This window comes from Oncorhynchus tshawytscha, linkage group LG12 (assembly GCF_018296145.1).
Source record: "Oncorhynchus tshawytscha isolate Ot180627B linkage group LG12, Otsh_v2.0, whole genome shotgun sequence".
Lineage (NCBI taxonomy): Eukaryota > Metazoa > Chordata > Actinopteri > Salmoniformes > Salmonidae > Oncorhynchus > Oncorhynchus tshawytscha.
The window spans coordinates 3,687,956-3,712,440 of record NC_056440.1 but is presented as its reverse complement, the minus strand read 5'-3'; the positions used below and the strand labels follow the sequence as shown (position 1 = coordinate 3,712,440).

Below are 24,485 nucleotides of genomic sequence, written 5' to 3'. Positions count from 1 at the left end.
CATACAGACAGAATCCAACTAGGGTATAGGCTACATACAGACAGAATCCAACTAGGGTATAGGCTACATACAGACAGAATCCAACTAGGGTATAGGCTACATACAGACAGAATCCAACTAGGGTATAGGCTACATACAGACAGAATCCAACTAGGGTATAGGCTACATACAGTCAGAATCAGAATCCAACTAGGGTATAGGCTACATACAGTCAGAATCAGAATCCAACTAGGGTATAGGCTACATACAGTCAGAATCAGAATCCGAATCCAACTAGGGTATAGGCTACATACAGTCAGAATCAGAATCCAACTAGGGTATAGGCTACATACAGTCAGAATCAGAATCCGAATCCAACTAGGGTATAGGCTACATACAGTCAGAATCCAACTAGGGTATAGGCTACATACAGACAGAATCCAACTAGGGTATAGGCTACATACAGTCAGAATCAGAATCCAACTAGGGTATAGGCTACATACAGTCAGAATCAGAATCCAACTAGGGTATAGGCTACATACAGTCAGAATCCAACTAGGGTATAGGCTACATACAGTCAGAATCAGAATCCAACTAGGGTATAGGCTACATACAGTCAGAATCAGAATCCAACTAGGGTATAGGCTACATACAGTCAGAATCCAACTAGGGTATAGGCTACATACAGACAGAATCCAACTAGGGTATAGGCTACATACAGTCAGAATCAGAATCCAACTAGGGTATAGGCTACATACAGTCAGAATCAGAATCCAACTAGGGTATAGGCTACATACAGTCAGAATCCAACTAGGGTATAGGCTACATACAGTCAGAATCAGAATCCAACTAGGGTATAGGCTACATACAGTCAGAATCAGAATCCAACTAGGGTATAGGCTACATACAGTCAGAATCCAACTAGGGTATAGGCTACATACAGACAGAATCCAACTAGGGTATAGGCTACATACAGTCAGAATCAGAATCCAACTAGGGTATAGGCTACATACAGTCAGAATCAGAATCCAACTAGGGTATAGGCTACATACAGACAGAATCCAACTAGGGTATAGGCTACATACAGTCAGAATCCAACTATGTGTTTTTTTTCTACAATGTTTTATTTTTTCATTCAACCTTTTCACCCCGGACACTTTAGTACCTGGCTACCAAGAGATCAACTCAGACAACGCCCTCTATAGTACTGTAATGAAACAGCAGGGAGCAGGTCTCGAACCCTCGACCTCCAAGCCCGAGGTCTGGCGCGCTATCGACTATGCCGCAAAAGTATTTGCTGGAGCGGCAGAGTCGATTTCCGCGCTTATCGTTACATTACTAATAAAGGAAAGTCCGTATTCCCAGCGTGTGACTCCAATTGTTGGCTAGTACATGTTATAACTTAAATGTTTTGTATCCCCCACAACTACAGACACTAGGGACACTGAGGACACAGCTCTGAGAGGCTACACCAAAACCCTAAACACACAGCCGGGTCGGTGCGTAGCGAAGGAACACCCCCCTGCACTTCTCTCTTGCCCTCCATATTCAACGAGAGACCGATAACAACATAGTTGTGTGAGGCACTGGTAGGGGTGTACTGTTTAAAAATAGGATTCTACTCTTGTACCAGTGGTAAAGTTGTCAATCAACTGTAAACAGAGCATAACGTGGCAGCATAATGTGGCTTTATTTCTCCATCTCATCCAGCATAATGTGGCTTTATTTCTCCATCTCATCCAGCATAATGTCCTTTATTTCTCCATCTCATCCAGCATAATGTGGCTTTATTTCTCCATCTCATCCAGCATAATGTCGCTTTATTTCTCCATCTCATCCAGCATAATGTCCTTTATTTCTCCATCTCATCCAGCATAATGTGGCTTTATTTCTCCATCTCATCCAGCATAATGTCCTTTATTTCCTTACCTCATCCAGCATAATGTGGCTTTATTTCTCCATCTCATCCAGCATAATGTCCTTTATGTCTCCATCTCATCCAGCATAATGTCCTTTATGTCTCCATCTCATCCAGCATAATGTCCTTTATTTCTCCATCTCATCCAGCATAATGTCCTTTATTTCATTACCTCATCCAGCATAATGTCCTTTATTTCTCCATCTCATCCAGCATAATGTCCTTTATTTCCTTACCTCATCCAGCATAATGTCCTTTATTTCCTCATCTCATCCAGCATAATGTCCTTTATTTCCTTACCTCATCCAGCATAATGTCCTTTATTTCCTTACCTCATCCAGCATAATGTCCTTTATTTCCTTACCTCATCCAGCATAATGTCCTTTATTTCTCCATCTCATCCAGCATAATGTCCTTTATTTCCTTACCTCATCCAGCATAATGTCCTTTATTTCCTTACCTCATCCAGCATAATGTCCTTTATTTCGTTACCTCATCCAGCAAAATGTCCTTTATTTCCTTACCTCATCCAGCATAATGTCCTTTATTTCCTTACCTCATCCAGCATAATGTCCTTTATTTCCTTACCTCATCCAGCATAATGTCCTTTATTTCCTTACCTCATCCAGCATAATGTCCTTTATTTCTCCATCTCATCCAGCATAATGTCCTTTATGTCTCCATCTCATCCAGCATAATGTCCTTTATTTCTCCATCTCATCCAGCATAATGTCCTTTATTTCATTACCTCATCCAGCATAATGTCCTTTATTTCTCCATCTCATCCAGCATAATGTCCTTTATTTCCTTACCTCATCCAGCATAATGTCCTTTATTTCCTCATCTCATCCAGCATAATGTCCTTTATTTCCTTACCTCATCCAGCATAATGTCCTTTATTTCCTTACCTCATCCAGCATAATGTCCTTTATTTCCTTACCTCATCCAGCATAATGTCCTTTATTTCCTTACCTCATCCAGCATAATGTCCTTTATTTCCTTACCTCATCCAGCATAATGTCCTTTATTTCGTTACCTCATCCAGCATAATGTCCTTTATTTCTCCATCTCATCCAGCATAATGTCCTTTATTTCCTTACCTCATCCAGCATAATGTCCTTTATTTCTCCATCTCATCTCATCCAGCATGTCCTTTATTTCCTTACCTCATCCAGCATAATGTCCTTTATTTCTCCATCTCATCCAGCATAATGTCCTTTATTTCTCCATCTCATCCAGCATAATGTCCTTTATTTCCTTACCTCATCCAGCATAATGTCCTTTATTTCTCCATCTCATCCAGCATAATGTCCTTTATTTCCTTACCTCATCCAGCATAATGTCCTTTATTTCCTCATCTCATCCAGCATAATGTCCTTTATTTCCTCATCTCATCCAGCATAATGTCCTTTATTTCCTTACCTCATCCAGCATAATGTCCTTTATTTCTCCATCTCATCCAGCATAATGTCCTTTATTTCTCCATCTCATCTCATCCAGCATAATGTCCTTTATTTCCTTACCTCATCCAGCATAATGTGGCTTTATTTCTCCATCTCATCCAGCATAATGTCCTTTATTTCCTTACCTCATCCAGCATAATGTGGCTTTATTTCCTTACCTCATCCAGCATAATGTCCTTTATTTCTCCATCTCATCTCATCCAGCATGTCCTTTATTTCCTTACCTCATCCAGCATAATGTCCTTTATTTCTCCATCTCATCCAGCATAATGTCCTTTATTTCCTTACCTCATCCAGCATAATGTCCTTTATTTCCTTACCTCATCCAGCATAATGTCCTTTATTTCGTTACCTCATCCAGCAAAATGTCCTTTATTTCCTTACCTCATCCAGCATAATGTCCTTTATTTCCTTACCTCATCCAGCATAATGTCCTTTATTTCTCCATCTCATCCAGCATAATGTCCTTTATTTCTCCATCTCATCCAGCATAATGTCCTTTATTTCCTCACCTCATCCAGCATAATGTCCTTTATTTCTCCATCTCATCCAGCATAATGTCCTTTATTTCCTCACCTCATCCAGCATAATGTCCTTTATTTCCTTACCTCATCCAGCATAATGTCCTTTATTTCCTTACCTCATCCAGCATAATGTCCTTTATTTCCTTACCTCATCCAGCATAATGTCCTTTATTTCTCCATCTCATCTCATCCAGCATAATGTCCTTTATTTCCTTACCTCATCCAGCATAATGTCCTTTATTTCCTTACCTCATCCAGCATAATATCCTTTATTTCCTTACCTCATCCAGCATAATGTCCTTTATGTCTCCATCTCATCCAGCATAATGTCCTTTATTTCCTTACCTCATCCAGCATAATGTCCTTTATTTCTCCATCTCATCCAGCATAATGTCCTTTATTTCCTTACCTCATCCAGCATAATGTCCTTTATTTCTCCATCTCATCCAGCATAATGTCCTTTATTTCCTTACCTCATCCAGCATAATGTCCTTTATGTCTCCATCTCATCCAGCATAATGTCCTTTATTTCCTTACCTCATCCAGCATAATGTCCTTTATTTCCTTACCTCATCCAGCATAATGTCCTTTATTTCCTTACCTCATCCAGCATAATGTCCTTTATTTCCTTACCTCATCCAGCATAATGTCCTTTATTTCCTTACCTCATCCAGCATAATGTCCTTTATTTCCTTACCTCATCCAGCATAATGTCCTTTATTTCCTTACCTCATCCAGCATAATGTCCTTTATTTCCTTACCTCATCCAGCATAATGTCCTTCATGTCCTTTATTTCCTCATCTCATCCAGCATAATGTCCTTTATTTCCTTACCTCATCCAGCATAATGTCCTTTATTTCTCCATCTCATCCAGCATAATGTCCTTTATTTCTCCATCTCATCCAGCATAATGTCCTTTATTTCCTTACCTCATCCAGCATGTCCTTTATTTCTCCATCTCATCCAGCATAATGTCCTTTATTTCCTTACCTCATCCAGCATAATGTCCTTTATTTCCTTACCTCATCCAGCATAATGTCCTTTATTTCCTTACCTCATTCAGCATAATGTCCTTTATTTCCTTACCTCATCCAGCATAATGTCCTTTATTTTCTTACCTCATCCAGCATAAGGTGGCATTATTTTGTTTTTCGCAACACAGGAGTGTTATAAATGTCATGTAATCCGACTATAGATAAGGATGTGCAACACCTCGCTGGCAACACACACACACACACACACACCGCATTGGTTAGTGAACATACACACAGTCACCAACAGAGCAGCCGGTTGGTCAGGATCCCCTACCTTCCTGGCGAGCAGGCTTTTCCTCCTCATGCCACAGGTCTCCAGCTGTAGTCGTCCTCTGATGGCCAGCTCTATGAGCATGCAGCCACGCAGCCCCGACGAGATGCAGTCGTTCCAGAATGACGTGTAGCCCTGAGAGAGGAGGACAGGGATGAGTGTGTGTGTGTGGGCATACAGCCACAGAGCCCCGACGAGATGCAGTCGTTCCAGAATGACGTGTAGCCCTGAGAGAGGAGGACAGGGATGAGTGTGTGTGTGTGTGGGGCATACAGCCACAGAGCCCCGACGAGATGCAGTCGTTCCAGAACGACGTGTAGCCCTGAGAGAGGAGGACAGGGATGAGTGTGTGTGTGTGGGCATACAGCCACAGAGCCCCGACGAGATGCAGTCGTTCCAGAACGACATGTAGCCCTGAGAGAGGAGGACAGGGATGAGTGTGTGTGTGTGGGCATACAGCCACAGAACCCCGACGAGATGCAGTCGTTCCAGAATGACGTGTAGCCCTGAGAGAGGAGGACAGGGATGAGTGTGTGTGTGTGGGCATACAGCCACAGAGCCCTGATGAATGATGTGTAACCCTGAGAGATGAGGACAGGGATGAGTGTGTGTGTGTGGGCATACAGCCACAGAGCCCTGATGAATGATGTGTAACCCTGAGAGAGGAGGACAGGGATGAGTGTGTGTGTGTGGGCATACAGCCACAGAGCCCTGATGAATGATGTGTAACCCTGAGAGAGGAGGACAGGGATGAGTGTGTGTGTGTGGGCATACAGCCAAAGAGCCCTGATGAATGATGTGTAACCCTCAGAGAGGAGGACAGGGATGAGTGTGTGTGTGTGGGCATACAGTCACAGAGCCCTGATGAATGATGTGTAACCCTGAGAGAGGAGGACAGGGATGAGTGTGTGTGTGTGGGCATACAGTCACAGAGCCCTGATGAATGATGTGTAACCCTGAGAGAGGAGGACAGGGATGAGTGTGTGTGTGTGGGCATACAGCCAAAGAGCCCTGATGAATGATGTGTAACCCTCAGAGAGGAGGACAGGGATGAGTGTGTGTGTGTGGGCATACAGTCACAGAGCCCTGATGAATGATGTGTAACCCTGAGAGAGGAGGACAGGGATGAGTGTGTGTGTGTGGGCATACAGTCACAGAGCCCTGATGAATGATGTGTAACCCTCAGAGAGGAGGACAGGGATGAGTGTGTGTGTGTGGGCATACAGTCACAGAGCCCTGATGAATGATGTGTAACCCTCAGAGAGAGAACAGAGCGTGGTCACCACAAGGTAGAACTGGGCGATATGGTCAAAAACATCCACATCAAGATAAATAGATTGAATTATCCTAACGATAAATAGACCTATATGTATCTAACATTAATGAGAAACCGGTTAGAATACTTTTGTTTATTACCATACCATTAAAACTACTATTTTGAATGTTGTAAATATTAAAAGTTGTATATTACCATACCATTTAAACTACTATTTTGAATGTTGTAAATATTAAAAGTTGTATATTACCATACCATTAAAACTACTATTTTGAATGTTGTAAATATTAAAAGTTGTTTATTACCATACCATTTAAACTACTATTTTGAATGTTGTAAATATTAAAAGTTGTACTTGTTAGCAATATTGGCAGACATTTAATTTCACAACGTCATATTTCTCTAGTATAGGCTACTTATGATTATCGATATCAGTAACAATGTCCTTGATAAACTGTTGGTACGGTCTCGGTTCAGCAGTCGGCTACATACACGAGCTACATACACGAGCTACATACACGAGCTACATACACTAGCTACATACACTAGCTACATACACTAGCTACATACACGAGCTACATACACTAGCTACATACACTAGCTACATACACTAGCTACATACACTAGCTACATACACGAGCTATATTCTAGAGGAGGACCTGTAGCCCTGTCGCAAAGACAAGCGGACAGGGAGCACAGTCGCTACACGGTTGGTTCAATTAGTGTCCCCTTGCCTGATCCGAACATGATCCGAACATTTACGAATAGGCTTACTCGGTATATACCGTATCAGGAAATAGCCATGGGCTGGTTTTTCCAACACTGCTAAAAACAATTTCTTAGTCGTTTTTTCCAAAACATTTAAATATTTGTAGCTACTTTTTTAAGTGAATACCTGCAGTCCACTTGTGCAATACGTTAGGAGATAAAGCCGTTCTTCATTTCACTGGTCACATTATGAGGCTTACTGTCGTTCTCCAGAACAGTTGAGTCAGTCACATTATGAGGCTTACTGTCGTTCTCCAGAACAGTTGAGCCAGTCACATTATGAGGCTTACTGTCGTTCTCCAGAACAGTTGAGCCAGTCACATTATGAGGCTTACTGTCGTTCTCCAGAACAGTTGAGTCAGTCACATTATGAGGCTTACTGTCGTTCTCCAGAACAGTTGAGCCAGTCACATTATGAGGCTTACTGTCGTTCTCCAGAACAGTTGAGTCAGTCACATTATGAGGCTTACTGTCGTTCTCCAGAACAGTTGAGTCAGTCACATTAAGAGGCTTACTGTCGTTCTCCAGAACAGTTGAGCCAGTCACATTATGAGGTTTACTGTCGTTCTCCAGAACAGTTGAGTCAGTCACATTATGAGGCTTACTGTCGTTCTCCAGAACAGTTGAGTCAGTCACATTATGAGGCTTACTGTCGTTCTCCAGAACAGTTGAGTCAGTCACATTATGAGGCTTACTGTCGTTCTCCAGAACAGTTGAGTCAGTCACATTAAGAGGCTTACTGTCGTTCTCCAGAACAGTTGAGTCAGTCACATTATGAGGCTTACTGTCGTTCTCCAGAACAGTTGAGTCAGTCACATTATGAGGCTTACTGTCGTTCTCCAGAACAGTTGAGTCGGTCACATTATGAGGCTTACTGTCGTTCTCCAGAACAGTTGAGTCAGTCACATTATGAGGCTTACTGTCGTTCTCCAGAACAGTTGAGCCGGTCACATTATGAGGCTTACTGTCGTTCTCCAGAACAGTTGAGCCGGTCACATTATGAGGCTTACTGTCGTTCTCCAGAACAGTTGAGCCGGTCACATTATGAGGCTTACTGTCGTTCTCCAGAACAGTTGAGCCGGTCACATTATGAGGCTTACTGTCGTTCTCCAGAACAGTTGAGCCGGTCACATTATGAGGCTTACTGTCGTTCTCCAGAACAGTTGAGCCAGTCACATTATGAGGCTTACTGTCGTTCTCCAGAACAGTTGAGCCAGTCACATTATGAGGCTTACTGTCGTTCTCCAGAACAGTTGAGTCAGTCACATTATGAGGCTTACTGTCGTTCTCCAGAACAGTTGAGCCGGTCACATTATGAGGTTTACTGTCGTTCTCCAGAACAGTTGAGTCAGTCACATTATGAGGCTTACTGTCGTTCTCCAGAACAGTTGAGTCAGTCACATTATGAAGCTTACTGTCGTTCTCCAGAACAGTTGAGTCAGTCACATTATGAGGCTTACTGTCGTTCTCCAGAACAGTTGAGTCAGTCACATTATGAAGCTTACTGTCGTTCTCCAGAACAGTTGAGTCAGTCACATTATGAGGCTTACTGTCGTTCTCCAGAACAGTTGAGCCAGTCACATTATGAGGCTTACTGTCGTTCTCCAGAACAGTTGAGCCAGTCACATTATGAGGCTTACTGTCGTTCTCCAGAACAGTTGAGCCAGTCACATTATGAGGCTTACTGTCGTTCTCCAGAACAGTTGAGCCAGTCACATTATGAGGTTTACTGTCGTTCTCCAGAACAGTTGAGCCAGTCACATTATGAGGCTTACTGTCGTTCTCCAGAACAGTTGAGCCAGTCACATTATGAGGCTTACTGTCGTTCTCCAGAACAGTTGAGTCAGTCACATTATGAGGTTTACTGTCGTTCTCCAGAACAGTTGAGTCAGTCACATTATGAGGTTTACTGTCGTTCTCCAGAACAGTTGAGCCGGTCACATTATGAGGCTTACTGTCGTTCTCCAGAACAGTTGAGTCAGTCACATTATGAGGTTTACTGTCGTTCTCCAGAACAGTTGAGCCAGTCACATTATGAGGCTTACTGTCGTTCTCCAGAACAGTTGAGCCAGTCACATTATGAGGCTTACTGTCGTTCTCCAGAACAGTTGAGTCAGTCACATTATGAGGTTTACTGTCGTTCTCCAGAACAGTTGAGTCAGTCACATTATGAGGTTTACTGTCGTTCTCCAGAACAGTTGAGCCGGTCACATTATGAGGCTTACTGTCGTTCTCCAGAACAGTTGAGTCAGTCACATTATGAGGTTTACTGTCGTTCTCCAGAACAGTTGAGCCAGTCACATTATGAGGCTTACTGTCGTTCTCCAGAACAGTTGAGTCAGTCACATTATGAGGTTTACTGTCGTTCTCCAGAACAGTTGAGCCAGTCACATTATGAGGCTTACTGTCGTTCTCCAGAACAGTTGAGTCAGTCACATTATGAGGTTTACTGTCGTTCTCCAGAACAGTTGAGCCAGTCACATTATGAGGCTTACTGTCGTTCTCCAGAACAGTTGAGCCAGTCACATTATGAGGCTTACTGTCGTTCTCCAGAACAGTTGAGTCAGTCACATTATGAGGTTTACTGTCGTTCTCCAGAACAGTTGAGCCAGTCACATTATGAAGCTTACTGTCGTTCTCCAGAACAGTTGAGCCGGTCACATTATGAGGTTTACTGTCGTTCTCCAGAACAGTTGAGCCGGTCACATTATGAGGTTTACTGTCGTTCTCCAGAACAGTTGAGCCGGTCACATTATGAGGCTTACTGTCGTTCTCCAGAACAGTTGAGTCAGTCACATTATGAGGCTTACTGTCGTTCTCCAGAACAGTTGAGCCAGTCACATTATGAGGCTTACTGTCGTTCTCCAGAACAGTTGAGCCAGTCACATTATGAGGCTTACTGTCGTTCTCCAGAACAGTTGAGCCGGTCACATTATGAGGCTTACTGTCGTTCTCCAGAACAGTTGAGCCGGTCACATTATGAGGCTTACTGTCGTTCTCCAGAACAGTTGAGCCGGTCACATTATGAGGCTTACTGTCGTTCTCCAGAACAGTTGAGTCGGTCACATTATGAGGCTTACTGTCGTTCTCCAGAACAGTTGAGCCTGTCACATTATGAGGCTTACTGTCGTTCTCCAGAACAGTTGAGCCAGTCACATTATGAGGCTTACTGTCGTTCTCCAGAACAGTTGAGCCAGTCACATTATGAGGCTTACTGTCGTTCTCCAGAACAGTTGAGTCAGTCACATTATGAGGCTTACTGTCGTTCTCCAGAACAGTTGAGTCAGTCACATTATGAGGCTTACTGTCGTTCTCCAGAACAGTTGAGCCGGTCACATTATGAGGCTTACTGTCGTTCTCCAGAACAGTTGAGTCAGTCACATTATGAGGCTTACTGTCGTTCTCCAGAACAGTTGAGTCAGTCACATTATGAGGCTTACTGTCGTTCTCCAGAACAGTTGAGTCAGTCACATTATGAGGCTTACTGTCGTTCTCCAGAACAGTTGAGCCGGTCACATTATGAGGCTTACTGTCGTTCTCCAGAACAGTTGAGCCGGTCACATTATGAGGCTTACTGTCGTTCTCCAGAACAGTTGAGTCAGTCACATTATGAGGCTTACTGTCGTTCTCCAGAACAGTTGAGCCAGTCACATTATGAGGCTTACTGTCGTTCTCCAGAACAGTTGAGCCAGTCACATTATGAGGCCTACTGTCGTTCTCCAGAACAGTTGAGTCAGTCACATTATGAGGCTTACTGTCGTTCTCCAGAACAGTTGAGTCAGTCACATTATGAGGCTTACTGTCGTTCTCCAGAACAGTTGAGTCAGTCACATTAAGAGGCTTACTGTCGTTCTCCAGAACAGTTGAGCCAGTCACATTAAGAGGCTTACTGTCGTTCTCCAGAACAGTTGAGTCAGTCACATTAAGAGGCTTACTGTCGTTCTCCAGAACAGTTGAGCCAGTCACATTATGAGGCTTACTGTCGTTCTCCAGAACAGTTGAGTCAGTCACATTATGAGGCTTACTGTCGTTCTCCAGAACAGTTGAGTCAGTCACATTATGAGGCTTACTGTCGTTCTCCAGAACAGTTGAGCCGGTCACATTATGAGGCTTACTGTCGTTCTCCAGAACAGTTGAGTCGGTCACATTAAGAGGCTTACTGTCGTTCTCCAGAACAGTTGAGTCAGTCACATTATGAGGTTTACTGTCGTTCTCCAGAACAGTTGAGCCAGTCACATTATGAGGCTTACTGTCGTTCTCCAGAACAGTTGAGTCAGTCACATTAAGAGGCTTACTGTCGTTCTCCAGAACAGTTGAGTCAGTCACATTATGAGGCTTACTGTCGTTCTCCAGAACAGTTGAGTCAGTCACATTAAGAGGCTTACTGTCGTTCTCCAGAACAGTTGAGCCAGTCACATTATGAGGCTTACTGTCGTTCTCCAGAACAGTTGAGCCAGTCACATTATGAGGCTTACTGTCGTTCTCCAGAACAGTTGAGCCAGTCACATTATGAGGTTTACTGTCGTTCTCCAGAACAGTTGAGCCAGTCACATTATGAGGCTTACTGTCGTTCTCCAGAACAGTTGAGCCAGTCACATTATGAGGCTTACTGTCGTTCTCCAGAACAGTTGAGTCAGTCACATTATGAGGTTTACTGTCGTTCTCCAGAACAGTTGAGTCAGTCACATTATGAGGTTTACTGTCGTTCTCCAGAACAGTTGAGCCGGTCACATTATGAGGCTTACTGTCGTTCTCCAGAACAGTTGAGTCAGTCACATTATGAGGTTTACTGTCGTTCTCCAGAACAGTTGAGCCAGTCACATTATGAGGCTTACTGTCGTTCTCCAGAACAGTTGAGCCAGTCACATTATGAGGCTTACTGTCGTTCTCCAGAACAGTTGAGTCAGTCACATTATGAGGTTTACTGTCGTTCTCCAGAACAGTTGAGTCAGTCACATTATGAGGTTTACTGTCGTTCTCCAGAACAGTTGAGCCGGTCACATTATGAGGCTTACTGTCGTTCTCCAGAACAGTTGAGTCAGTCACATTATGAGGTTTACTGTCGTTCTCCAGAACAGTTGAGCCAGTCACATTATGAGGCTTACTGTCGTTCTCCAGAACAGTTGAGTCAGTCACATTATGAGGTTTACTGTCGTTCTCCAGAACAGTTGAGCCAGTCACATTATGAGGCTTACTGTCGTTCTCCAGAACAGTTGAGTCAGTCACATTATGAGGTTTACTGTCGTTCTCCAGAACAGTTGAGCCAGTCACATTATGAAGCTTACTGTCGTTCTCCAGAACAGTTGAGCCGGTCACATTATGAGGTTTACTGTCGTTCTCCAGAACAGTTGAGCCGGTCACATTATGAGGTTTACTGTCGTTCTCCAGAACAGTTGAGCCGGTCACATTATGAGGCTTACTGTCGTTCTCCAGAACAGTTGAGTCAGTCACATTATGAGGCTTACTGTCGTTCTCCAGAACAGTTGAGCCAGTCACATTATGAGGCTTACTGTCGTTCTCCAGAACAGTTGAGCCAGTCACATTATGAGGCTTACTGTCGTTCTCCAGAACAGTTGAGCCGGTCACATTATGAGGCTTACTGTCGTTCTCCAGAACAGTTGAGCCGGTCACATTATGAGGCTTACTGTCGTTCTCCAGAACAGTTGAGCCGGTCACATTATGAGGCTTACTGTCGTTCTCCAGAACAGTTGAGCCGGTCACATTATGAGGCTTACTGTCGTTCTCCAGAACAGTTGAGTCAGTCACATTATGAGGCTTACTGTCGTTCTCCAGAACAGTTGAGTCTGTCACATTATGAGGCTTACTGTCGTTCTCCAGAACAGTTGAGCCAGTCACATTATGAGGCTTACTGTCGTTCTCCAGAACAGTTGAGCCAGTCACATTATGAGGCTTACTGTCGTTCTCCAGAACAGTTGAGTCAGTCACATTATGAGGCTTACTGTCGTTCTCCAGAACAGTTGAGTCAGTCACATTATGAGGCTTACTGTCGTTCTCCAGAACAGTTGAGTCAGTCACATTATGAGGCTTACTGTCGTTCTCCAGAACAGTTGAGCCAGTCACATTATGAGGCTTACTGTCGTTCTCCAGAACAGTTGAGCCAGTCACATTATGAGGCTTACTGTCGTTCTCCAGAACAGTTGAGTCAGTCACATTATGAGGCTTACTGTCGTTCTCCAGAACAGTTGAGTCAGTCACATTATGAGGCTTACTGTCGTTCTCCAGAACAGTTGAGCCGGTCACATTATGAGGCTTACTGTCGTTCTCCAGAACAGTTGAGCCGGTCACATTATGAGGCTTACTGTCGTTCTCCAGAACAGTTGAGTCAGTCACATTATGAGGCTTACTGTCGTTCTCCAGAACAGTTGAGCCAGTCACATTATGAGGCTTACTGTCGTTCTCCAGAACAGTTGAGCCAGTCACATTATGAGGCCTACTGTCGTTCTCCAGAACAGTTGAGTCAGTCACATTATGAGGCTTACTGTCGTTCTCCAGAACAGTTGAGTCAGTCACATTAAGAGGCTTACTGTCGTTCTCCAGAACAGTTGAGCCAGTCACATTAAGAGGCTTACTGTCGTTCTCCAGAACAGTTGAGTCAGTCACATTAAGAGGCTTACTGTCGTTCTCCAGAACAGTTGAGCCAGTCACATTATGAGGCTTACTGTCGTTCTCCAGAACAGTTGAGTCAGTCACATTATGAGGCTTACTGTCGTTCTCCAGAACAGTTGAGTCAGTCACATTATGAGGCTTACTGTCGTTCTCCAGAACAGTTGAGCCGGTCACATTATGAGGCTTACTGTCGTTCTCCAGAACAGTTGAGTCAGTCACATTAAGAGGCTTACTGTCGTTCTCCAGAACAGTTGAGTCAGTCACATTATGAGGTTTACTGTCGTTCTCCAGAACAGTTGAGCCAGTCACATTATGAGGCTTACTGTCGTTCTCCAGAACAGTTGAGTCAGTCACATTAAGAGGCTTACTGTCGTTCTCCAGAACAGTTGAGTCAGTCACATTATGAGGCTTACTGTCGTTCTCCAGAACAGTTGAGTCAGTCACATTAAGAGGCTTACTGTCGTTCTCCAGAACAGTTGAGCCAGTCACATTATGAGGCTTACTGTCGTTCTCCAGAACAGTTGAGCCAGTCACATTAAGAGGCTTACTGTCGTTCTCCAGAACAGTTGAGTCAGTCACATTAAGAGGCTTACTGTCGTTCTCCAGAACAGTTGAGTCAGTCACATTAAGAGGCTTACTGTCGTTCTCCAGAACAGTTGAGTCAGTCACATTAAGAGGCTTACTGTCGTTCTCCAGAACAGTTGAGTCAGTCACATTATGAGGCTTACTGTCGTTCTCCAGAACAGTTGAGTCAGTCACATTATGAGGCTTACTGTCGTTCTCCAGAACAGTTGAGCCAGTCACATTATGAGGCTTACTGTCGTTCTCCAGAACAGTTGAGTCAGTCACATGTTTTTTGTTTGTAAATAGCACAGCGGGAGAAAGAGGCGGCAGGGTAAGTCCAGCTGTGTGTATTGACAGGTGTTGGGTTTTATATCGAATGTTATTTTTTGTTGTGTGTTTTCAACAAACTGATCAGGGACATAGCAAATATAGTGGGGCAAAAAAGTATTTAAGAAAGGGTATATAACAAAGTATTGAGATAAACTTTTGTTATTGACCAAATACTTATTTTCCACCATAATTTACAAATAAATTCATAAAAAATCCTACAATGTGATTTTCTGGATTTTTTTTCTTCTCATTTTGTCTGTCATAGTTGAAGTGTACCTATGATGAAAATTACAGGCCTCATCTTTTTAAGTGGGAGAACTTGCACAATTGGTGGCTGACTAAATACATTTTTGCCCCACTGTATCTCCTAGATTGACCGATTTTGCGAACCAGGCAAACTAGACTCAAAAGCTTAATTTCCTGAAGTAACAACCTCTACACTCTAACCACTAGGCTACCCTGCCGCCTCTACACTCTAACCACTAGGCTACCTGCCGCCTCTACACTCTAACCACTAGGCTACCTGCCGCCTCTACACTCTAACCACTAGGCTACCTGCCGCCTCTACACTCTAACCACTAGGCTACCTGCCGCCTCTACACTCTAACCACAAGGCTACCTGCCGCCTCTACACTCTAACCACTAGGCTACCCTGCCGCCTCTACACTCTAACCACTAGGCTACCCTGCCGCCTCTACACTCTAACCACTAGGCTACCCTGCCGCCTCTACACTCTAACCACTAGGCCTGCCGTCAAATACACGGCAACACATTAATGTTTTATGGAAGCGACCCTAGTTTGTAAGGAAACAGGCTGAAACCCATGCGGCCAAATGTTTAAATCTCGTTCCCAACCTCCTTGTGAATTTACTCACAATAAAACCTTCACCAGGCCGTGCAGAGATGTTTGTAACTAACACCCAAATAAGTATAATAAGTATAAAGAATATAAAGAAAACTGCGTTTTCTTAGAAATTGTTGAGAGAAGTTTTTTTGGACGATTAATTTGTACAATTTATCTTATACCCAAACAGCAATTGGGATTCTTCAAATGTAGATAATAAAGATGGGATTGAATTCTGGATAATATATATATATATATATATATATATATATATGCCACAGAGAGGTACAGAGATGTCATTATATATATATATAGGAGGATATCATCCACATATAGTGACATGATATGATTGGATGATTTAATCAGTATAGGAGAAGAAATTCCATCCTGTCTCAGATGTTGGGATGAAGGCTTCAGCGACAGAACGAATAACGTTGGGGATCGGCCGCCACCTCGTCTACATCCCCTTTGACCTCTGAGAGTATGGCGTCACTAGACACCATAGCAACAGGGTTAGCATATAAACACACAAACCATATCGATGACATTCTTTCCCAAACCAAATTTCTCCATGTACTGCCATTCAAGCCTGTCAAAAGCCTTCTCAGCAGATGTTAATGCGAGTGTAGCGAAATGCTTGTGCTTCTAATTCCGACCATGCAGTAATACCTATCAAGTAATCTAACTTAACAATTTCACAACAATTACCTTATAAACACAAGTGTAATGGAACAAATAAGAATATGTATATGAAAATATATGAATGAGCGTTGGCCGAACGGCATAGGCAAGATGCAGTAGATGGTATAGAGTACAGTATATACATATGAGATGAGTAATGTAGGGTATGTAAACAAGATGCAGTAGATGGTATAGAGTACAAGTAGAATATCGAACCCGACTGGATAAGAACCCACCTTACTGACCCAAGTAAGGACAAGGCCTGACCCAAGTAAGGACAAGTAGATGGTATAGTGTACAGTATATACATATGAGATGAGTAATGTAGGGTATGTAAACAAGATGCAGTAGATGGTATAGAGTACAGTATATACATATGAGATGAGTAATGTAGGGTATGTAAACAAGATGCAGTAGATGGTATAGAGTACAGTATATACATATGAGATGAGTAATGTAGGGTATGTAAACAAGATGCAGTAGATGGTATAGAGTACAGTATATACATATGAGATGAGTAATGTAGGGTATGTAAACAAGATGCAGTAGATGGTATAGAGTACAGTATATACATATGAGATGAGTAATGTAGGGTATGTAAACAAGATGCAGTAGATGGTATAGAGTACAGTATATACATATGAGATGAGTAATGTAGGGTATGTAAACAAGATGCAGTAGATGGTATAGAGTACAGTATATACATATGAGATGAGTAATGTAGGGTATGTAAACAAGATGCAGTAGATGGTATAGAGTACAGTATATACATATGAGATGAGTAATGTAGGGTATGTAAACAAGATGCAGTAGATGGTATAGAGTACAGTATATACATATGAGATGAGTAATGTAGGGTATGTAAACGGCACACGATACAACTGTTGTGTTTCATGTGTTACATTCACTTATCATCTATTATTAAATCGGCGGACAGGTGCCCCCCCCTGTGGAGTAAGCCGGTAATACCGTAAATCTCAGGATCAGAGAAGAACGGTATGACTTTATGGAAACATCTGAATTACAGTCCAACCCTGTGTTAGGAGCCAAACGAGTTTTCGTTTACCATCATCAGCTCTCTGATTGAGGGAAACGTTCATCCTACAGCACATTCTTAGCCAGCTATTTCAGCTATCCTGTCTGAGAAGTCCTTCAGCTCTATGCCATTATCTGGATCAATGGGCCTCATAGCCAAATCCTCAACGCAGAAGATGCTATCCTAGGCCTCCCGGGTGGCGCAGTGGTTAAGGGCGCTGTGCCACCAGAGACCCTGGGTTCGCGCCCAGACTCTGTCGTAACCGGCTGCGACCGGGAGGTCCGTGGGGCGACGCACAATTGGCCTAGCGTCGTCCGGGTTAGGGAGGGCTTGGCCAGTAAGGATATCTGTGTCTCATCGTGTACCAGTGACTCCTGTGGCGGGCCGGGCACAGTGCGCGCTAACCAAGGTTGCCAGGTGCACGGTGTACCCTCTGACACATTGGTGCGGCTGGCTTCCAGGTTGGATGCGCGCTGTGTTAAGAAGCCGTGCGGCTTGGTTGGGTTGTGTATCGGAGGACACATGACTTTCAACCTTCGTCTCTCCCGAGCCCGTATGGGAGTTGTAGCGATGAGACAAGATAGTAGCTACTAAAACAATTGGAAACCACGAAATTGGGGAGAAAAAGGGGTAAACAACAAAAAATAAGAAGGTCTGAGAAAGTCCTTCAGCGCTAGCTGACTAGTTCTCATATCCATCCTCCTGAAACAGGAGAATGGTTTGGAGGACCCTTAGATTTACAGATGATTTACTGCTTGCTTCCCTGACAGCCACATGGTTTCAATTCAACATCAAACTAGGGAGCCCATTGGGCTCGGCTTGGGGCGGAACTCAGGGAAACTCAGGGAAACGCAGCATCAACATCATCTAAGACTACTCTGTCATTAAGGAAAAACAAGATGGTCGACCCAGCAAAGACAGCTGGTTACCATTCCCTCCCTCTGTGTCGGGGGACTGGAGAATTCAGAGGGGGGGGGGGTCTGAATGGAGTAAGGAGACTTCACTAACTACCACTGTACTTCACTAACTACCACTCAGCATACTGCTGAATGAGGCTCTTTAAAATGCAGCGATTTAGGCTATGAGTGTTCTACAGTATTAAAGCTTAGAAAGCGCAAGGGGTCAAACAGGTCCCCCCCCCCCCTCTCTGTAATTGCAAACAAAGGTTTCTGTACCAAATATTAAGTTCTGCTTTTATGATGTATCAAATACTTATGTCATGCAATAAAATGTAAATTAATTACTTTTAAAAATTCTGGATTTTTGTTTTAGATTGCATTTCTCACAGTTGAAAAAAAAAAATGACAGACTACATGCTTTGTAAGTAGGAAAACCTGCAAAATCAGCAGTGTATCAAGTACTTGTTCTCCCCCCCTGTAAGTTGTAATAGTAGAATGCACAAGGTGCAATTTGGAAATTAGGTAGTACATAATGAGTTCCTCTTGTCATTGTAGACCTTAGAGCTATTTATAATATGTGATCAACGAGCCCATGCATTTTGTTGTGGTGTTCTCCAATGCCGGAAGAGGGGGGGGGGGGAGGGGGGCTGAAAAGTGAAAAGGTTTGGGAACCCCTGTGCTAGACAACTGGACTGTGTCCATCTAATGTTAGACTAGTGGGATGTGTTCATCTCATGTTAGACTAGTGGGATGTGTCCATCTCATGTTAGACTAGTGGGATGTGTCCATCTCATGTTAGACTGGTGGGATGTGTCCATCTCATGTTAGACTAGTGGGATGTGTCCATCTCATGTTAGACTAGTGGGATGTGTCCATCTCATGTTAGACTGGTGGGATGTGTCCATCTCATGTTAGACTAGTGGGATGTGTCCATCTCATGCTGCCTGTTAGACTAGTGGGATGTGTCCATCTCATGTTAGACTAGTGGGATGTGTCCATCTCATGTTAGACTAGTGGGCTGTGTCCATCTCATGTTAGACTAGTGGGCTGTGTCCATCTCATGTTAGACTAGTGGGCTGTGTCCATCTCATGTTAGACTAGTGGGATGTGTCCATCTCATGCTGCCTGTTAGACTAGTGGGCTGTATCCATCTCATGTTAGACTAGTGGGCTGTGTCCATCTCATGTTAGACTAGTGGGATGTGTCCATCTCATGCTGCCTGTTAGACTAGTGGGCTGTGTCCATCTCATGTTAGACTAGTGGGATGTGTCCATCTCATGATGCCTGTTAGACTAGTGGGATGTGTCAATCTCATGTTAGACTAGTGGGATGTGTCCATCTCATGTTAGACTAGTGGGCTGTGTCCATCTCATGTTAGACTAGTGGGCTGTGTCCATCTCATGTTAGACTAGTGGGCTGTGTCCATCTCATGTTAGACTAGTGGGCTGTGTCCATCTCATGTTAGACTAGTGGGCTGTGTCCATCTCATGTTAGACTAGTGGGCTGTGTCCATCTCATGTTAGACTAGTGGGCTGTGTCCATCTCATGTTAGACTAGAGGGCTGTGTCCATCTCATGTTAGACTAGTGGGCTGTGTCCATCTCATGTTAGACTAGTGGGATGTGTCCATCTCATGTTAGACTAGTGGGCTGTGTCCATCTCATGTTAGACTAGTGGGCTGTGTCCATCTCATGTTAGACTAGTGGGCTGTGTCCATCTCATGTTAGACTAGTGGGATGTGTCCATCTCATGTTAGACTAGTGGGCTGTGTCCATCTCATGTTAGACTAGTGGGATGTGTCCATCTCATGCTACCTGTTAGACTAGTGGGCTGTGTCCATCTCATGTTAGACTAGTGGGATGTGTCCATCTCATGTTAGACTAGTGGGATGTGTCCATCTCATGTTAGACTAGTGGGATGTGTCCATCTCATGTTAGACTAGTGGGATGTGTCCATCTCATGCTGCCTGTTAGACTAGTGGGATGTTTCAATCTCATGTTAGACTAGTGGGATGTGTCCATCTCATGTTAGACTAGTGGGCTGTGTCCATCTCATGTTAGACTAGTGGGCTGTGTCCATCTCATGTTAGACTAGTGGGCTGTGTCCATCTCATGTTAGACTAGTGGGATGTTTCCATCTCATGTTAGACTAGTGGGATGTGTCCATCTCATGTTAGACTAGTGAGCTGTGTCCATCTCATGTTAGACTAGTGGGATGTGTCCATCTCATGTTAGACTAGTGGGATGTGTCCATCTCATGCTGCCTGTTAGACTAGTGGGATGTGTCCATCTCATGTTAGACTAGTGGGATGTGTCCATCTCATGTTAGACTAGTGGGATGTGTCCATCTCATGTTAGACTAGTGGGCTGTGTCCATCTCATGTTAGACTAGTGGGATGTGTCCATCTCATGTTAGACTAGTGGGCTGTGTCCATCTCATGTTAGACTAGTGGGATGTGTCCATCTCATGTTAGACTAGTGGGATGTGTCCATCTCATGCTACCTGTTAGACTAGTGGGCTGTGTCCATCTCATGTTAGACTAGTGGGCTGTGTCCATCTCATGTTAGACTAGTGGGATGTGTCCATCTCATGTTAGACTAGTGGGATGTGTCCATCTCATGTTAGACTAGTGGGATGTGTCCATCTCATGCTGCCTGTTAGACTAGTGGGATGTGTCCATCTCATGCTAGACTAGTGGGATGTGTCCATCTCATGTTAGACTAGTGGGATGTGTCCATCTCATGTTAGACTAGTGGGATGTGTCCATCTCATGTTAGACTAGTGGGATGTGTCCATCTCATGCTGCCTGTTAGACTAGTGGGATGTGATCATCTAATGTTAGACTAGTGGGATGTGTCCATCTCATGTTAGACTAGTGGGATGTGTCCATCTCATGTTAGACTAGTGGGATGTGTCCATCTCATGTTAGACTAGTGGGATGTGTCCATCTCATGTTAGACTAGTGGGATGTGTCCATCTCATGTTAGACTAGTGGGATGTGTCCATCTCATGTTAGACTAGTGGGATGTGTCCATCTCATGGGATGTGTCCATCTCATGCCTGTTAGACTAGTGGGATGTGTCCATCTCATGTTAGACTAGTGGGATGTGTCCATCTCATGTTAGACTAGTGGGATGTGTCCATCTCATGTTAGACTAGTGGGATGTGTCCATCTCATGTTAGACTAGTGGGATGTGTCCATCTCATGTTAGACTAGTGGGATGTGTCCATCTCATGCTACCTGTTAGACTAGTGGGCTGTGTCCATCTCATGTTAGACTAGTGGGATGTGTCCATCTCATGTTAGACTAGTGGGATGTGTCCATCTCATGCTACCTGTTAGACTAGTGGGCTGTGTCCATCTCATGTTAGACTAGTGGGATGTGTCCATCTCATGTTAGACTAGTGGGATGTGTCCATCTCATGTTAGACTAGTGGGATGTGTCCATCTCATGTTAGACTAGTGGGCTGTGTCCATCTCATTTTAGACTAGTGGGCTGTGTCCATCTCATGTTAGACTAGTGGGATGTGTCCATCTCATGCTACCTGTTAGACTAGTGGGCTGTGTCCATCTCATGTTAGACTAGTGGGATGTGTCCATCTCATGCTGCCTGTTAGACTAGTGGGATGTTTCCATCTCATGTTAGACTAGTGGGCTGTGTCCATCTCATGTTAGACTAGTGGGCTGTGTCCATCTCATGTTAGACTAGTGGGATGTGTCCATCTCATGTTAGACTAGTGGGATGTGTCCATCTCATGTTAGACTAGTGGGCTGTGTCCATCTCATGTTAGACTAGTGGGATGTGTCCATCTCATGTTAGACTAGTGGGATGTGTCCATCTCATGCTGCCTGTTAGACTAGTGGGATGTGTCCATCTCATGTTAGACTAGTGGGATGTGTCCATCTCATGTTAGACTAGTGGGATGTGTCCATCTCATGTTAGACTAGTGGGCTGTGTCCATCTCATGTTAGACTAGTGGGCTGTGTCCATCTCATGTTAGACTAGTGGGCTGTGTCCATCTCATGTTAGACTAGTGGGATGTGTCCATCTCATGTTAGACTAGTGGGATGTGTCCATCTCATGCTGCCTGTTAGACTAGTGGGATGTTTCCATCTCATGTTAGACTAGTGGGATGTGTCCATCTCATGTTAGACTAGTGGGATGTGTCCATCTCATGCTACCTGTTAGACTAGTGGGCTGTGTCCATCTCATGTTAGACTAGTGGGATGTGTCCATCTCATGCTGCCTGTTAGACTAGTGGGATGTTTCCATCTCATGTTAGACTAGTGGGATGTGTCCATCTCATGTTAGACTAGTGGGCTGTGTCCATCTCATGTTAGACTAGTGGGCTGTGTCCATCTCATGTTAGACTAGTGGGCTGTGTCCATCTCATGTTAGACTAGTGGGATGTGTCCATCTCATGTTAGACTAGTGGGCTGTGTCCATCTCATGTTAGACTAGTGGGATGTGTCCATCTCATGTTAGACTAGTGGGCTGTGTCCATCTCATGTTAGACTAGTGGGATGTGTCCATCTCATGCTGCCTGTTAGACTAGTGGGATGTTTCCATCTCATGTTAGACTAGTGGGATGTGTCCATCTCATGTTAGACTAGTGGGATGTGTCCATCTCATGCTACCTGTTAGACTAGTGGGCTGTGTCCATCTCATGTTAGACTAGTGGGCTGTGTCCATCTCATTTTAGACTAGTGGGCTGTGTCCATCTCATGTTAGACTAGTGGGATGTGTCCATCTCATGCTACCTGTTAGACTAGTGGGCTGTGTCCATCTCATGTTAGACTAGTGGGATGTGTCCATCTCATGCTGCCTGTTAGACTAGTGGGATGTTTCCATCTCATGTTAGACTAGTGGGCTGTGTCCATCTCATGTTAGACTAGTGGGCTGTGTCCATCTCATGTTAGACTAGTGGGATGTGTCCATCTCATGTTAGACTAGTGGGATGTGTCCATCTCATGTTAGACTAGTGGGCTGTGTCCATCTCATGTTAGACTAGTGGGATGTGTCCATCTCATGTTAGACTAGTGGGATGTGTCCATCTCATGCTGCCTGTTAGACTAGTGGGATGGGATGTCCATCTCATGCTAGACTAGTGGGATGTGTCCATCTCATGTTAGACTAGTGGGATGTGTCCATCTCATGTTAGACTAGTGGGCTGTGTCCATCTCATGTTAGACTAGTGGGCTGTGTCCATCTCATGTTAGACTAGTGGGCTGTGTCCATCTCATGTTAGACTAGTGGGATGTGTCCATCTCATGTTAGACTAGTGGGATGTGTCCATCTCATGCTGCCTGTTAGACTAGTGGGATGTTTCCATCTCATGTTAGACTAGTGGGATGTGTCCATCTCATGTTAGACTAGTGGGATGTGTCCATCTCATGCTACCTGTTAGACTAGTGGGCTGTGTCCATCTCATGTTAGACTAGTGGGATGTGTCCATCTCATGCTGCCTGTTAGACTAGTGGGATGTTTCCATCTCATGTTAGACTAGTGGGATGTGTCCATCTCATGTTAGACTAGTGGGCTGTGTCCATCTCATGTTAGACTAGTGGGCTGTGTCCATCTCATGTTAGACTAGTGGGCTCTGTCCATCTCATGTTAGACTAGTGGGATGTGTCCATCTCATGTTAGACTAGTGGGCTGTGTCCATCTCATGTTAGACTAGTGGGATGTGTCCATCTCATGTTAGACTAGTGGGCTGTGTCCATCTCATGTTAGACTAGTGGGATGTGTCCATCTCATGCTGCCTGTTAGACTAGTGGGATGTTTCCATCTCATGTTAGACTAGTGGGATGTGTCCATCTCATGTTAGACTAGTGGGATGTGTCCATCTCATGCTACCTGTTAGACTAGTGGGCTGTGTCCATCTCATGTTAGACTAGTGGGATGTGTCCATCTCATGTTAGACTAGTGGGCTGTGTCCATCTCATGTTAGACTAGTGGGCTGTGTCCATCTCATGTTAGACTAGTGGGCTGTGTCCATCTCATGTTAGACTAGTGGGATGTGTCCATCTCATGTTAGACTAGTGGGCTGTGTCCATCTCATGTTAGACTAGTGGGATGTGTCCATCTCATGTTAGACTAGTGGGATGTGTCCATCTCATGTTAGACTAGTGGGCTGTGTCCATCTCATGTTAGACTAGTAGGATGTGTCCATCTCATGTTAGACTAGTGGGCTGTGTCCATCTCATGTTAGACTAGTGGGATGTGTCCATCTCATGTTAGACTAGTGGGATGTGTCCATCTCATGTTAGA

General features: G+C 44.1%; 1 protein-coding gene across 1 annotated transcript in view; it reads right to left on the bottom strand.

Annotated features, from left to right (window-relative positions):
- Positions 1–24,485, bottom strand: part of LOC112247943 (Golgi phosphoprotein 3-like) — a 44,850-nt gene that overhangs the window by 5,341 nt on the left and 15,024 nt on the right. The window contains exon 2 of the mRNA XM_042331217.1: positions 5,194–5,325. Within this exon, the coding sequence (XP_042187151.1) occupies positions 5,194–5,325 (132 nt within the window). The remainder of the gene's footprint in view (positions 1–5,193; positions 5,326–24,485) is intronic.